This window comes from Chiloscyllium punctatum, chromosome 19, assembly GCF_047496795.1.
Source record: "Chiloscyllium punctatum isolate Juve2018m chromosome 19, sChiPun1.3, whole genome shotgun sequence".
NCBI lineage: Eukaryota > Metazoa > Chordata > Chondrichthyes > Orectolobiformes > Hemiscylliidae > Chiloscyllium > Chiloscyllium punctatum.
In genome coordinates, this window is record NC_092757.1 from 95,744,953 (window position 1) to 95,762,499 (window position 17,547).

General features: G+C 43.2%; 1 protein-coding gene across 1 annotated transcript in view; it reads left to right on the forward strand.

The window, feature by feature from the left end:
* Positions 1-17,547, forward strand: part of smg6 (SMG6 nonsense mediated mRNA decay factor) — a 473,468-nt gene that overhangs the window by 96,901 nt on the left and 359,020 nt on the right. Inside the window, 1 exon segment of the mRNA XM_072589202.1 lies at positions 7,845-7,906. Within this exon segment, the coding sequence (XP_072445303.1) occupies positions 7,845-7,906 (62 nt within the window).

A 17,547-nucleotide genomic window follows, 5' to 3' on the forward strand; every position in this document is an offset into this window, starting at 1 on the left:
TCCCCTTCCCGTTGCCCTGCATCCCCTCTCTCTCCGTAGTCCTGACAAAGGGTTTCAGCCTGAAACATTAACTTTCCTGCTGCTCAGATGCTGTCTGACCTGTTCTGGTCTTCCAGCTTCACACCTATTGACTCTGACTTCCAGCATCTGCAATCTTTACCGTCTCCTGTGTGACATGCACAATTGCCCCCAAGTCCCTTTATGTTGCACTTTCCTGTAGATTTTGTCCTTTTAAATAATACTCAATTACTTTGTTTGTCCTTCCAAAATTAACAACTTTACATTTTCCCACATTATTCAGACCTCTTGCAACTTGCCCTTTCATTTATTTTTGTATTTTCTGCAAATTTGGATGCAGTGCATTTGCCAGATCTTTCCTCACTCTGTTAACCTATTTCTATCCTTTAGGAGGCTCTGTATGTCCTTTTCACAACTTAGCTTTCTATCTCCAGTTGTATCCTCTGCAAATGTAGCATCTGTACCTGTGGTCCCTTCATCCAAATACTTTTTTTAATAAATTGTGGTTTGTCTTTCTGTCTGTCTCTCTTTTTAAATAAAGGAGTTATATTTGCTATTTTTAACTCTAGCTGAACCTACTCCGAATCTAGTAAATTTTGGGAAAACCAATCATCAACTACCACACTAACTACTTATTTTAAGACCTTCAGATGAAGTTCATCAGGGCCCAAAGATTGTCAGCCCTCAGCTCCAAGAATTTGCACAGTACCAACTCCATGGTGATTGTAATTTTCCTGATGTATCCTCTGTAATTAAAAACTGATGCAAAGTATCTGTTAGGTTCATCGGCACTTCATTTTTTCCATTTTCAATTCCTTAGACACATTTTCTATAGGATCTACACATTCTTTATAAATGCCTACCGAAATGTGATGATACGGAGATTCTGGTGTTGGACTGAGGTGGACAAAGTTAAAAATCTCACAACACCAGGTTATAGTCCAACAGGTTTAATTGGAAGCACACTAGCTTTCAGAGCGCTGCTTCTTCGTCATGAGCAACCACCTGAGGAAGTAGCATCGCTCCGAAAGCTAGTGCTTCCAACTAAACCTGTTGGACTACAACCTGGTGTTGTGTGATTTTTAACTTCCTACAGAAATGTGAACTGTGTTTTTATGTTTCTAGCTAGCCTCCTCTACTCTAATTTTCTTCTCCTTGCAATTTTTTTTATTAGTTCTTTGCTTTTATTTTAGTTTTCTGTCAAATCAAAGAATCATATAATGTTACAGCCCAGAAGGAGGCTATTTAACCCATAATATCTGTGGTGGCTCCTGAAAAAGCTACCAGATAGGGCTGCAGAACGGGACTACCCCCAGAGCCCTTAGGTTCATCACATTCAACTATATATATATCTATCTCTCTTTTGAAACATCTTGACTTGCCATCTTCTATTTTTATTATTCTATGTTTTTTTTAATGTTTGATGCTATCTTTAGATTTTTAGTTAACTCCGGATGGTGTTCACTCCCTCTTTTTGTTGGAATGTACCTCATCGATGTATCCTGAAATATCCCCTAACTGTCTGCACTGCATCTGCATTGACCTATCACTTCACCTAATTTGCAAGTTCATTTTAGCTTTAGTTTTCATACCTTTGCAATTGCCATTATTTAACTTAAAAATATTAGCCTTGGGCCCACTCTTTCTAAACTGAATTTGAAAATCAAACCAGTTATGATTGTTACTGACTAGGGTGCCTTTGCAATGAGGTCATTCATTAGTTCGAGCTCATCACACAATAACAGGACTCATACTCTGCTCTCTAGTTGGCTCCAAAACGTTCTAAGAATCTATCTTGAAACCACTCCATGAACTCTTCATTTAGGGGATCATTGCCCTCTGGTTTCTCCAGATTATATATAGGTTACCGCTGTACCTTTCGACAAGCTCCTATTATTTTTTTTTCTTTATATTCTTTACTGCTGTGTGATCAGTGTTTGGGAGCCAGTACATCATTCCCACAAGTGACGAGAACATAGAACAGTACATGCCCTTCGGCCCTCAATGTTGTGCCGACCTTTTATCCTACTCTAAGATCAGACTAACTGACTTACCCTACAATGTACTATCATCCATGTGCTAAGCCAAGAGTCACTTAAATGTCCATAATGTATCCGACTCTACTACCACTGCTTGGCAGTGCATTCCATGCATTTCACTCTCTGTGTAATGAACCTACCTCCGATATCTCCCCTAAACCTTCCTTCAATCACCTTAAAATTATACACCCACAGGAAAACGTCTCTGGCTATCCACTCTATGCTTCTCATCATCTTATATACCTCTATCAAGTCACCTCTCATCCTTCTTTGCTGCAATGAGAAAATGAGGACTGCAGATGTTGGCGATTAGAGTCGAGAGTGTGGGGCTGGAAAAGCACAGCAGGTCAGGCAGCATTCAAGGAGCAGGAGAATTGATGTTTCAGGCATAAGCCCTTCATCAGGAATGAGGCTTGTGGAACAAGGGGACTAAGAGATAAAGGGGTGGGGGCAAGGGGGAAGGTAGCTGAGAGTGTGGTAGGTAGATGAAGGTGGAGGCGAAAGTGATAGGTCGGAGAGGAGGATGGAGCAGATAGGTGGGAAGCAAGATGGACAGATAGGACCATTAAAGAGGGTAGTGCCAAGTTGTGAGGTTGGGACTAGGATAAGTTGGGGGAGGGGAAATGAGGAAACTGGTGAAATCCATGTTGATTCCATGGTTGGAAGATCCAAAGACAGAAGATGAGGCGTTCTTCCTCCAGGGGTTGGGTATATTGGGTTTGGCGATGGAGGAAGCCCAGGACCTGCATGTCCTTGGCAAAGTGGGAGGGGAGTTAGTGTTCAGCCACAGGATGGTGGGGTTGGTTGGTGCGGGAGTCCTCGAGATGTTCTCTGGAACGAGCAAGTTGGTGTCCTGTCTCCCTACCATAGAGGAGACCACATAGGGTGCAAGGCATACAGTAGATAATGTGTATGGAATTACAGGCGAATTTCTGTTGGATGTGGAAGGATTCTGTGGGGCCTTGGACGGAAGTGAGGGGTAAGATATGGACAGGTTTTGCACTTCTTGCGGCATACTTCATACATCGCGTCATTCTATTCCATTTCCACCATCTACAAACAGAGCCCATCACCAGAGCTATATTTCCTTCCCCATCCCTATCCTGCGTTTCAGAGAGACCATTCCCTCTGCGACTCCCTTGTTGGGTCCAAGCCCCCACCCCACCAACTTACATTCCCCTGCCATCTCAAGAAGTCTGCTTCTGTCCCTCTCCATGACGATATTAAAGGTCAGGGAATTGTGATCACTATTGCTGAAATGCTCTCCCACTGAGAGATCTAACCATTGACTTGGTTTGTTGCCAAGCACCAAATCCAATACAGTCTCCCCTCTAGTCAGCCTATTGAGTGAGAATCCTTCCTGGACACACCTGACAAAATCTAAACTACTTGCACTAAGAAGGTTGAAGTTACCCATGACAACAACTTTGTTACTTCTGCACCTTTCCAAAATCTGTCTCCCAGTCTGCTCCTCCATGTCTCTGTTGCCATTGGGGTGGTCTGTAGAAAACTCCCAATAAAGTGACTGCTCCTTTCCTGTTTCTGACTTCCACCATACTGACTCAGTAGACAAACCCTCCTCGATGACCTCCCTTTCTGCAGCTGTTGTATTGTGCCTGATTAGCAATGCCACTCCCCTATCTCTCTCACCTCCCTCACTATTCCTTTTGAAACATCTAAACCCTGGAACATCCATCAACCATTCCTGCCCCAGTGATATCCAAGTCTCTGTAATGGCCACAACATTGTAGCTCCAAGTACTGATCCATGCTGTAAGTACATCATCCTTATTCCTGCCACTTCTTGTGTTACAATCCACACACTTCAACCCATCACACTGGCTGCAACTTTGCCCTATCAACTTCTGTCCTTTCTTGCCGCCTTGTCTTTATCATTTGTCATCTGGACCAAAACCACTTCAACATGCTGCTTTCTTGAACTTAGGTCATCCCTCTCTCTTGTGCCAACACCAGCGCAAATAAATAGAACCATTCCATCACCTTATCCTGGCTACCTGTACCCTTCAATATTCAGGTCCCAGTCAATAACATCCTACTATCATGTCTCTATAATGTTAGTGGATTGTATTTATCTATTTCTATTTGTGGTATCACTTTATCTGTTTTGTTTGAATGCTGCACACATTCGGATGCAGAGCCTTTAGTTTTGACCTTTTGTTCTGTTCATAAACTTCGAGTCTTATCTGCTGATTTACTCTTTGGTTTGTATTCTCTAACTCGTCCTGTCATGGTCCAGTTATCATTTCCAATATTGCTTTTAAAAAAAAATTCTCTTGCACTCATCGGGACAATTCATAAGAATACCAGAGTAAGGGATAAATAACATTTATGCTGAATGAGAGGAGAGAATTCATTGGTTGGCAAATGGACTGTGATTGGTAGAGGTGGTGATTGAGAGTTAACTACTCTCTGGTTCAGTGGTTAACACTGCTGCGTCACAGCGCCAGGGACCCAGGTTCGATTTCGGCCTCGGGTGACTGTGTGGAGATGCACATTCTCCCTGTGTCGATGTGAGTTTCCTTCGGGTGTTCCGGTTTCCTCCCGCAATCCAAAGATGTGCGGGTCAGGTGATTTGGCCATGCTGAATTACCCATAGTGTTCAGAAATGTGTAAGTTAAGTGCATTAGTCATGAAAAATGTAGAGTGGAAAGGGAATGGGTCGTGATGGGATACTCTTTGGACAGTTGGTGTGGACATGTTGAGCCAAATGGTTTTTTTCCACACTGTAGGGATTCTATGATAAAATTCTAAATCAGGCAAATTGACAGATCAAGACATTGTCCTGAAAAATTAACCAGTGAATGACTTTTATTGCCTTGAAACAGGCACAGTATACATATTTATTCTTTGTAACTGCAAAGATCAGGGGCCTAACCTACCCATGCTTGCAAAATGCACAACAAAGTGACCAACATTGCAAGTGAATCTGCACTTGGATATTTGCTAGATAATTCTGAGTGTGGGAACAATTATGTTGACGGCCTGTTTAAGATTGTCAATAGTGCATCAACCATGAGTGGAAATTACAAATATGAATACATTTCAGTTGGGGTAAACCTAACCCTAACCCTAACCCTAACCCAACCACTAATACGATTGAATACCTAGTGAAATATGACTGTTTATGACAATGGAATGCTTGATGCCCCATATCCTTAAATAATTGGCGGTGGCATCATGCTCATGTAAATGAAAGCAGCCCTTTTCCAGTAATTGCTGCCTGTTCAGCAGCCACCTGGTTAATTTGTGTTGGGTTCTGGAAAAGTCCAAACTAATTGTAGCGGAGGAAGTACAGGGTACTGTATGTTGTAATGATTTGATTGGCGTCACACATAGACTAAGTTTGTGCACTTTGTGACCCAGGTCACTCAAACCACTTCTGAAGTGGTAAGATCACCACGAGTCATTTCAAGAAGTGCTGCTGGTTTCCAGTGTGTTTGTATCGCTGTTGTCGACCAGTTTGTGCCAGGTTGCAGTTGGTTTGGTTAAACACAAAACCACATTCTTATAGTAAATGTGGTGCAGCGACGTGACAAAATCCATGTCATGATGGTGAGACTGCACGTTGGAGCCAAGTGTACAGCGGCTCATGTCAACAAATCTACCACCTGCCTCTGCGTACTCCTCATTAAACTAAGAACAAAGTGGAAAGTGGTGTGTTTTTGCCCTTCCCCTTATTGCTTTCATTCATTGTCAGCTATATTTAAATGTAAATGTATTAGAGAATGCTCATTAAGGGGTTTTAAAAATTTTGGTTTGGTATGTTTTCCCAGCCCTCTTGATCTAAGCGAAACTTTGGTCTTGATTGAGGGAACTGAAGCTGACGCCCACTGTCTGACTATAGTTCTTGAATTAATGTGCATTGATGTCCTATGATACTTCATTTCAACTTTGAGGGCAGTATTCTTGAGCGTTATGTGTTAGAAAATAGTTAACATTAGATACCCAGCCATACAGGACATTCCAGGTTGTCAAGAAAGGAGTAGGTGCTCATAGAATGAACCAAAGGAATGATTAGCCTGTTCTGTATTGAAAATGGCTGTAAAGCTGTTTCTATTTCCTGCTTACTTTCTCCTCATTCCCCCGAAGAACTGCTCCCTTGCTTAAGTGTGGGTTCCATTGGAGTCAAATGCCATCTGGTATCTCATGCAGATAGCCATTTCTTCACCCAGATACTGAGTGTTGGCAAGCTGAGCATCCTGTTGTTTCCCTCCCTTCCCCAGCTGCTCCCACTTCTCCATATCCAAGCAGATGTGACATCCAACAAGAGGTTGCTGAAATGCCCTCTCCTACTGCCAATATTCGGCAAATACATTACAGACTTAACCCAGCACCACCTGGTCCATATAGTCCAGTGACTCACTACATAAACTTGCTGTTTATGCTTCTTTTGTCAGGCAGACTTCTTAAATGAACATTGGGATTTAAAACATTATGAAAGTAGGGTGTGGTGGGACAGCAAGGGCTGACCTTTTGGCCTGTTCACCGATTGTTTAATTGTGGTTTTAGCAATTAACTTGTGTAAATTGGTACCAGTCCTAGTTTAATGTCCCTGTAATAAATACTGTTCAGTCTTTTCTACTCTGCAGAGTAAGCAATGATTTGAGCTTTGGTGAGTTGGCCTAGTCAAGAGCACTCTGCACTGTGTCTGTGGAGATGGTTTTGGGAAACCGAGTTCAAAGTGAATGCTGTATTTGGAATGTTGGCCCTTCTGCCAGCTGTTAACTTGCAACTTTAAATAAAACATTGAAACGTAGAATCCACAATAAGGGCTGTGTATTGTATGTGTCTTGTAAAATGAAGTGAGAAAATATAAGTGTGTGTTTTCCAATTTCCTTACAGTGTTCAGAGTAGTGCCTTTGGGGGAATAGAAGAGGTTTTGTAGCTTTTTGTATCTTGTTGTTTTCTACCAGAACCTGAGAGTCCTGGTTGAGGTTGGAAGGCAGGAGTGATGGTTACTCAGTCTAGTTGAAAAATTGACAGTCCCAAACTTCTCCTGTCACCATCCATGCACCCTTCGGACATGTGTCCCACTTTCCCAGGTTTGATCACTGTCACTCTGAATGGGCTGGTTGCTGTGTGGCACTTGGCTAGCGTGGTTCTTGCTGGTCGTTTCCATATCCCTATACAGGCCTTGACATTATTCTCCCAAAGGTGCTGAGTTAGTGACTTTGAGATTTAAACTTGTAGTGACCATTACACCATGACTCTTTAAAGCAGATCATGTTGGGGGTGGGGTGGAGGCATTGGGGAGGTTTTGCTCAGGCTGAAATGCTGAACAGACTACATATGGTTTTATGTTCTGATTATTAATTTGCAGCCCTGACCTGCTCAAGGTACCTGATTTGTGTGGTTAGTGCATGTTTCAGTGTGATTTCCAATAAATGTTTGCTTGTGACCTTGTTCCCCTGTTCCCAATTGGGTTGAAAGGTCAGGCTGATGGCAGTCCCTAGTTCTCTGGGGGATGCGTACTGGGACACAATGTAGCTCCCATTACCAGTAGAGGGCGGCACATTGTTGAGTGGTGCTCAGCATAGAGAGCCTTGGCAGAAGCTGCAGGCCTGTGTGACTGTGGGCACGTTCCTGCTCCAAGCATCTGCTTCTTGCCACTGAGTTGTGGTCATGCTGTCCTCCGTCTCTGATGTTGACTGCTGATAAGAACATGCTGCAAGTAGATTAATTGTCTCTTTTCTCTCCCACTCTCCCTTTTTCTTTTCCTTCCCTTCCACCTTTCTCGTACCCTCCCCGCCCCCCACGAAAAAAACAGCTGAATAAAAGATTTATCCTGAATTTCCTCCATGCCCAAGGGAAGCTGTTCACAAAGATAGGGTAAGTGCAAAAGACCTTCTTTTCTCTTGTATATTAAAGATGACACTTCAATAGTTCCTCTGAGATTTTCATTTCCTGAATACTGTTGAAATTAAATATTGTAATGCCAGCAGTTTTAAGTTGTTAAATAAGCTTGGCATTAACTCTTTCTGCGCTACACTGACTGTTGAATAGTGACGTGGCTTCTTGAAACACAGTGCAAACGCCTAGAGGTTGGAGCGTGCGGTTGTCACAGGTTTTGTTGACAGCTAGTGCTTATGGCCACTGCATGGGGTTTTTGGCAGCATTTTGATGACTGATGTAAGCAGCAAATCAGCAGAGGGGCACACAAGTAAGGGACGTGTCTAAAAGAATGGGGCAGGAAAAAGGGGTTCCTTTTCATGGGCATGGGCATCAGTGTTGGAACAGAAGGATCCTGTACTGTTGGGACAGTCTCCACCAGAACTGAGCTGGGACCAATGTTCTAGTGAAAAGGATAAATAGTGTGGTCAACAGGACTTTAAACTCAATAGTGTGGGTGGGGGGAGAGAGAGCAAGGGTAAAATTCCAGCAAGGAGCTGGTGTATGGGAGAAAGATTCACATTTTTGGATTATTGTTCCAGGATACAAATGCTACAGGAAGGATAGAAAGGGAGGCAAGAGAGGAGGGGGAGTAGTATTTTTGATAAGGGATAGCATTACAGCTGTACTGAGGGAGGATATTCCCAGAAATACATCCAGGGAAGTTATTTGGGTGGAATTGAGAAATAAGAAAGGGTTGACCACCTTATTGGGATTGTATTATAGACCCCCTAATAGTCAGAGGGAAATTGAGAAACAAACTTGTAAGGAGATCTCAGCTGTCTGTAAGAATAATAGGGTGGTTATGGTCGGGGATTTTAACTTTCCAAACATAGACTGGGATTGCCATAGTCTTAAAGGTTTAGATGGAGAGGAATTTTTTAAGTGCGTACAAGACAATTTTCCGATTCAGTATGTGGATGTACCTACTAGAGAAGGTGCAAAACTTGACCTACTCTTGGGAAATAAGGCAGGGCAGGTGACTGAGGTGTCAATGGGAGAGCACTTTGGGGCCAGCGACCATAATTCTATTTGTTTTAAAATAGTGATGGAAAAGGATAGACCAGATCTAAAAGTTGAAGTTCTAAATTGGAGAAGGGCCAATTTTGACGGTATTAGGCAAGAACTTTCAAAAGCTGATGGGGGGCAGATGTTCACAGGTAAAGGGACGGCTGGAAAATGGGAAGCCTTCAGAAATGAGATAACAAGAATCCAGAGAAAGTATATTCCTGTCAGGGTGAAAGGGAAGGCTGGTAGGTATAGGGAATGCTGGATGACTGAAGAAATTGAGGATTTGGTTAAGAAAAAGAAGGAAGCATATGTCAGGTATAGACAGGATACATCGAGTGAATCCTTAGAAGAGTATAAAGGAAGTAGGAGTATACTTAAGAGGGAAATCAGGAGGGCAAAACGGGGACATGAAATAGCTTTGGCAAATAGAATTAAGGAGAATCCAAAGGATTTTTACAAATATATTAAGGACAAAAGGGTAACTAGGGAGAGAATAGGGCCCCTCAAAGATCAGCAAGGCGGCCTTTGTGTGGAGCCACAGAAAATTGGGGGAGATATTAAATGAATATTTTGCATCAGTATTTACTGTGAAAAAGGATATGGAATATATAGACTGCAGGGAAACAGGTGGTGACATCTTACAAAATGTCCAGATTACAGAGGAGGAAGTGCTGGATGTCTTGAAACGGTTAAAGGTGGATAAATCCCCAGGACCTGATCAGGTATACCCTAGAACTCTGTGGGAAGCTAGAGAAGTGATTGCTGGGCCTCTTGCTGAGATATTTGTATCATCGATAGTCTCAGGTGAGGTGCCGGCAGACTGGAGGTTGGCAAACGTGGTGCCACTGTTTAAGAAGGGTGGTAAGGACAAGCCAGGGAACTATAGACCAGTGAGCCTGACCTCAGTGGTGGGCAAGATGATGGAGGGAATCCTGAGGGACAGGATGTACATGTATTTGGAAAGGCAAGGACTGATTAGGGATAGTCAACATGGCTTTGTGCGTGGGAAATCATGTCTCACAAACTTGATTGAGTTTTTTTGAAGAAGTAATAAAGAAGATTGATGAGGGCAGAGCAGTAGATCTGATCTATGTGGAGTTCAGTAAGGTGTTCGACAAGGTTCCCCATGGGAGACTGATTAGCAAGGTTAGATCTCATGGAATACAGGGAGAACTAGCCATTTGGATACAGAACTGGCTCAAAGGTAGAAGACAGAGGTTGGTGGTAGAGGGTTGTTTTTCAGACTGGAGGCCTGTGACCAATGGAGTGCCACAAGGATCGGTGCTGGGCCCTCTACTTTTTGTCATTTACATAAATGATTTGGATGCGAGCATAAAAGGTACAGTTAGTAAGTTTGCGAGGTTTGTGAAGGTTTGTAGCTCAGGTTGAGGTTTAGGGTGTAGGTTTGCTCACTGAGCTGTAGGTTTGATATCCAGACGTTTCATTACCTGGCTAGGTAACATCATCAGTGGCGACCTCCAAGTGAAGCGAAGCTGTTGTCTCCTGCTTTCTATTTATATCTTTCTCCTGGATGGGGCTCCTGGGGTTTGTGGTGATGTCATTTCCTGTTCGTTTTTTGAGGGGTTGATAGATGGCATCTAGATTTGTGGGCGGCACGGTTGCACAGTGGTTAGCGCTGCTGCCTCACAGCGCCAGAGACCCGGGTTCAATTCCCGCCTCAGGCGACTGACTGTGTGGAGTTTGCACGTTCTCCCCGTGTCTGTGTGGGTTTCCTCCGGGTGCTCCGGTTTCCTCCCACACTCCAAAGATGTGCAGGTCAGGTGAATTGGCCATGGTGTTAGGTAAGGGGTAGATGTGGATGTAGGGGTAGGGGTGGGTTACGCTTCAGCGGGGCGGTGTGGACTTGTTGGGCCGAAGGGCCTGTTCCACACTGTAAGTAATCTAATCTAATCTAATCTAATCTATGCGTTTGTTTATGGCGTTGTGGTTGGAGTGCCAGGCCTCTAGGAATTCTCTGGCTTTGCTTAGCCTGTCCCAGGATAGATGTGTTGTCCCAGTCGAAATGGTGGTTTTTTTCATCCATGTGTAGGGCTACGAGGGAGAGAGAGTCGTGTCTTTTTGTGGCTAGCTGGTGTTCATGAATCCTGGCGGCTAACTTTCTTCCTGTTTGTCCTACGTAGTGTTTGTGGCAGTCCTTGCATGGAATTTTGTAGATGACGTTGGTTTTATCCATGGGTTGTATTGGGTCTTTTAAGTTTGTTAGTTTTTGTTTGAGAGTGTTGGTGTGTTTGTGTGCTACTAGGATTCCAAGGGGTCTTAGTAGTCTGGCTGTCATTTCTGAAACTTCTTTGATGTATGGTAAGGTGGTTCGGGTTTCTGACTGGGTTTGGTCTGCTTGTCGTGGTTTGTTCTTGAGGAATCTGCCCAGGCATTGACTGGTGGAACAGATTTGATTAGCCAAATTACCTAACTTTTACTCTAATGTGTTGTGGTCCGCCCTTTTCTTTTGCACCAAAGTGGTGTTGTATTCATTCCCCCAGAGCAGCGTCCTGAATCCATCATGTTTTAGCACTTTGACCAGCAGAAGTGATAGAAACTCCAGGTAGCAAATGTGAGCATCCTGGCATCTTCAAAAATCCATCTGTCCTGTGATGTGTGCCCTGAAAGTGAGTGCTTTGCGGACTGGGAGACAAACTGTATATATTCTCAGTTAATTCTGTTAGTGTTCTCTTCATGGTATCATTTCAAATGATGAGCAGTAACTTTGACTTAAACCAAAATAATGTTGCATAATATGTGATTTGCAGTCTGTGATAGTGGTTTACACCCTAATGTGTGTTTCACGTGACTTAATCTGTAAAAGTAGATCCTGAATATGAAATGGGAATCAATTATTGAGAGCAAGCAAGAACAGACTCTCCAATTGCTGACAGATTGAATTAAAGCTTCCTCCTTGCATGTGACATATACAGTAATTGATAGCACACAGGATGGCAATCAGGCATTTACAGTATGGTTTCCCAGAAGACCACTTTCAAAACCGGCCTCAAAGTACGAGAGTTAAGTCAGGTGGAGTGACTTCCTCAAAGTCACCGATTGAATTTGGCTTATTCTTTTAGCGATAGTTCTTAAATTTTAAATATTTTGAAACCCCATGTTTTAATAGCATTTGTGTTTAACTGTTTATCATGGGTCAAATAGTCAAAGTGGTGTTGTGATCTGCAAGGTATTTCTTCCCTTATTGATCTTGTGCACATTTTCTGCTGACCTGTGGTGTAGACTGAGACCAGCTTTAGGGGGTGCTATGTCAGTGGAATGGTTAAACTGTGAGGGCAGCAGGGCCGCAGTGATGTAATGAGAAAGCTGCTGTGACACGAGTGAGGTTATTGTGACATTGTAAAGAATTGTTGTCACTGCAGAATGAGAGTAAGGAATGTGGAGTAATGATTCATTGTGCAATGCATAAACAATACAAATTAATGCTCTGAGAGTGACCTACCTTATCTCAGTAGAATGTTTGGGTCAAAACATTTGAGATTTTAGGGGTGTTACATGCTTGCATGAATCCATCTGCTACTGTCTCCAGTCTGAGTATTTTTCTGTCCTCTGTGTGTAGTTTGTTCTTCGCTCACTGTGTGCACTTGCACACCAGCATGTCACTTTGTTTCCAGTCTCTTACTCCATGAATGCGTTGCACTAGTCTCTTGTGTGCTTGTGATACTCCTTGCCCTGCATAGGTCTGCAGTGTTTGTCTGTCTGACTCTTAACTGTGTGTGCAGGAAGTTGTAAAGGAACATGGATTCAGGAACAAACAAAAGCAGGATTGCTGGAGAAACTCAGTGGGTCTGGCAGCATCTGGGGAGACAGACCAAGTTATAGTTTCAAGGCCAGTACCCATTTTCAGAACTGGATTCACTAAGTTGAGAAAAAATTGAATTCTGTGATGGAAATTTTAAAAAATCTCGCTGGTGGGCCTTGGGCATTGCTGGCTGGAGCAGCATTTATTGCCTGTTCATAGGTGCCCTTCAGAAGGTAGTGATGAGCTGCCTTCTTGAACCACTGCCATTCATGTGCAGTCGGTTGACCCACAATACCCCTAAGGGAAGGAATTCCATAGTTTGGACCCAGCAACACTGAAAAAATAGTGATATATTTCCAAGTCAGGATAACGAGTGACTTGGGGAACTTGCAGGTAGTCATGTTTCCATGTATCTGCAGCCTGTGTCCTCCTTGAAAAACGTGGTCATGAATTTGGAATCTTTGAATTTCTGCAGTGCATCTTTTATATAGTACATACTGCTACTACTGAGCGTTGATTACGAAGTGACTGAATGTTTGTGGATATGGCGCCAATAAGCAAGCTGCTTTTTCCTGGACAGTGTCAAGTTTCTAGAGTGTTGTTGGAGTTGCACCCATCTAGGCAAGTGGGGAGTAGTCTATTGTACTCCTGATGTGTGCCTTGTGAACTTGCTTTGGGGAGATGAGTTATTTGTTGTAATATTCCTTGCCTCTGACCTACTCATGTAGCTGCTGTCTTTATTTGGTGAGTTCAGTTCAAATTCTGGTCAATGGTACCCACTAGGGTGTTGTTAGTGTGGGATTTCAGTGATGGTAATGCCATTGAATGTCAAGGGTGGTGATCAGATTGTGCCATATTGGAGATGGTTATTGCCTGGCATTTGTGCAGTGAGAATCTTACTTGCCACTTGATAGCTCAAGTATGGATATTGTCCAGATCTTGTTGCCTATCTTCTTTTCCACCTATCCACTCCACCCTCTCCTCCTTGACCTATCACCTTCATCTCCTCCCCCACTCACCCCTTGTACTCTATGCTACTTTCTCCCCACCCCCACCCTCCTCTAGCTTATCTCTCCACGCTTCAGGCTCACTGCCTTTATTCCTGATGAAGGGCTTTTGCCCGAAACGTCGATTTCGAAGCTACTTGGATGCTGCCTGAACTGCTGTGCTCTTCCAGCACCACTAATCCAGAATCTGATTTCCAGCATCTGCAGTCATTGTTTTTACCCCAAGGATGGCAGATTTCCTAGTCCCAAAGAGCATTAGTGATTTGTATAGAATTAACGATAGTTGATTAGAGTTTCATGGTCACCATATTGCGTCTAGTTTTCAATTCCAGATTTCATTAATTGGCGTAAATTTCACCATCTGCCCAGGACATTAACCTAGACATCTGGATTAAAAGTCCTGTAACATTACTGTAATGCCACTGTCTCCTCTGTGTAGACTGAAAGAGATAATGTTTTGGATCGATGGCCTTCCATCTTGATTCAGAATACAAAGGGCTGGAGTGCTCTTTCAGTCGTGCAGCACTTGGTTAAACTCCACTTGGAGCATTCTGTTCTATTCTGGCTACCACATCTCAGGAAAGAAAATGGTGACCTTGGAGGGGATGGAGCTCAACCTCACCAAAATTATACATGGGCTTCATTTATGAACCAAATTATGAATTCAATTAAAGGTTGTATAAACTTGCTTTGAATTCCATTGAGTTTTGAGGGTTAAGGGGTAGTGTAATTGAGTGGTTAAAATGATTAAGGGATTTGTCCAGGTAGTTACAAGAAACTGTTTCCTCTGTTGAGGAAATTCAGAACAATGGGGAGGACTTAATCTTAAAATAAAGTCTAGCTGTTTAGGAGTGAAATCAGCAAGCAATTTCTCGAAGTAAGGGCAATGGGATTCTCCCTGTGGAGGGTGAAGTTCAACTGAAGTTTAAGAAATTGAGTTTGATAATTTTAGGAGTTAAAGGTATCATGGGGTATGGGCAAAGGTGTCTGAAAGGAATTGATGTAAAGAGTATCTATAAACCAAGTGAATGGCAGGATAGATCCAAGGGACTTGAATGGCTTTATTGTTCCTCTGTAGTCTGATTAAACAGCCACATCATTGGGCGGCACGGTGGCACAGTGGTTAGCACTGCTGCCTCACAGTGCCTGAGACCCGGGTTCAATTCCCGCCTCAGGTGACTGTCTGTGTGGAGTTTGCACGTTCTCCCAGTGTCTTTGTGGGTTTCCTCTGGGTGCTCCGGTTTCCTCCCACCGTCCAAAGATGTGCAGGTGAATTGGCCATACTAAATTGCCTGTAGTGTTAGGTAAGGGGTAAATGTAGGGGTATGGGTGGGTTGCGCTTCGGCGGGGCGGTGTGGATTTGTTGGGCCGAAGGGCCTGTTTCCACACTGTAATGTAATCTAATCTAATAATCGCCAGCCTTTCTTTTCTCTCCAAAGTCTATAAGAGTATTGTTATCAGCCACCGTTTCTATATTTGATTTGCTCCAAACAAATATTCACCTTATTGCAGTGGAGACACAACCCTTACACAGCTGCAATTGACATATTTTGTGACTAGTCAGGGCTGAACAAATTAGATGGGCAAGGCGAACGTGGAAGACTAATTTCTCAATTTCATCAAGGTTTGTGTCCTAGAGCAGTACATTAAGACCATAAAACCACAAGAAATAGTACCAGGTTTAGGCCATTTGGCCCCTCAAGCCTGCTCCGTGATTCAGTAGGATCATGGCTGATCCAATCTTGCCCCATGTCCACTTTCCTGCACTCTCCCCATAATCTTTGATTCTCCTATTGATCAAGAATCTATCTCAGCCTTAAATATGCACATTGATTCTGCTTCCATAGCGTTCTATGGCAAGGAGTTCCAAAGACTCTTAACCCTCTCAGAAAAGAAATTCTGTCTTATCCTTAAATTGACACCACTTCATTCTGAGACTGTGTCCTCTTGTCCTAGACACTCTAATGAGAGGAAACATCCTCTCAGCATTTACCCTGTCATGCCCCTTAAGGATCCTATATGTTTTGATGAGATCATGTCTCATTCTTCTGTAGTTAGTGGAATCTCAACATTTTAACCTTTGTTCATAAGATGGTCGGTCCCTCTATACCAGGGGTCGCCCCAGTGAACCTTCTCTGAACTGCCTCAAATGAAATAAATAAAATGATCACCTATTACTCTGGGTGTGGTCTTACCAGCACCTTGTTTAATTGCAACATTGCATCAGCCTTCCTGATTACCTGCTCTCTACTTGCTTTCTACCTTCTGTGCACAAGTACCTCCAAAGTCCCTTTATGTCGCCATTTGTCTCATTAAGCTCATTCTGTTGTTCTCCCTTCCAAGGTGAACAGGTTCACATTTTTCCACATTATGCTCCATTTTGTCAACGTTTTGTCCATTCAATTAACCAATCAGATCTCTACATTTTATGTCCTTCTTGCAACTGCCTTTCCACTTTTTTTTGTTGTGTTGTCTGTAAATTTGTCTCCAGTATATTTACTTCCTTCCTCCAAATCATTACTATATTTTGAAATCAGTTGTGGTCCCAGTACTGATCCCTGTGGAACCTCACTGGTCAAAGGTCACCAACCTGAAAAAAAACCTCCTTATCCCCACTTGATGTTTGCTGCCCATTGGCTAAATCTCTAGCCAATATACTACCTCCAGCACCGTGGACCCTTCTGATTTAGCCTTGTGTTGAATACCTTCTGGAAGTCTAAATACAAAACATATACCGGTTCCCCTCTAATGATGCTTATTGAATCTTCCTCAAAAAAATCTCTAAGTCAGACATGATTTCCCTTTCTGAGCCATTCTGACTCAGCTTGATTATATTATTATGTTCTGCTATTACTTTCTTAACATTTTTCCAACAAAAGATGTTCAGCAAATTGGCCTAAAGCTACCTGCTTTTACCCCCTTCCCTTTTTGAATAGGGCTTCCCCATTTGCAGTTTTCCAATCCTCTGGTACTTCTCCAGAGTCCAAGAATTTTTGGAAAATTAGAACCAAATGTGTCCACACTCTCTGCAGCTACTTGTTTTAGGAACCTGAAGATGAAAGCCATCAGGACGTGGGGACATACCTACCTTTAGTCCTGTTAGTTTGTCTTGTCCTGCTTCTCTGGGGATGGTAATGGTATTCTCATCCTCTCCCATATCCTTTAGTGTCACAGTGATGTTTGCAATATCTTCCACTGTAAACACTGATGCAATCTATCGATTTGACTCCTCTGCCATTTCCCTATAACAGTCTCCCCACATTTAGTTTCCAAGGGGCCTGTGATCACTTTGACCTTTCTCTTCCTTTGTACATTTAAAGAAGCTCTTCTTGTCAGTTTTTATATTCCTTACCAGTGTGCCCTCACGGATTATTTTCCGTCTCTTATTATTATTTTAGTCCTCCTTTGCTGGATTCTGAATGTATTCTTGTCTTTGGGGCTATGACTGATCACTCTCTCGCTCTGCCCCGCTCTTGTTCTCTCATGTGCTTTCGTGCACGCGCTTACTCACGCGCTCTCGCTGTCCCGGCCGCGCTCTCGCGTGCTCTCCTGTCGGTACTGTCTCGCTCTTTCTCCTGCTCATTGTTTCGTGTTCGATCCTTGTGTGCTCTCTGTGCTCTTCCCTTCCTCTTTTGCATTCAATCCAAGCCACAGAGGACAGTGCCAATTCCTGACTTTGCTATTCCCCATCTCCCTTCTCGAATGGCTTCCTGTACCGTAGTGTTATGGTCAGTTTGCACATCCTCCCTACAGCCCCTACTCTTGTCCTAACAGAGAGCAAGAATCTCAAACCTGTTAGACAG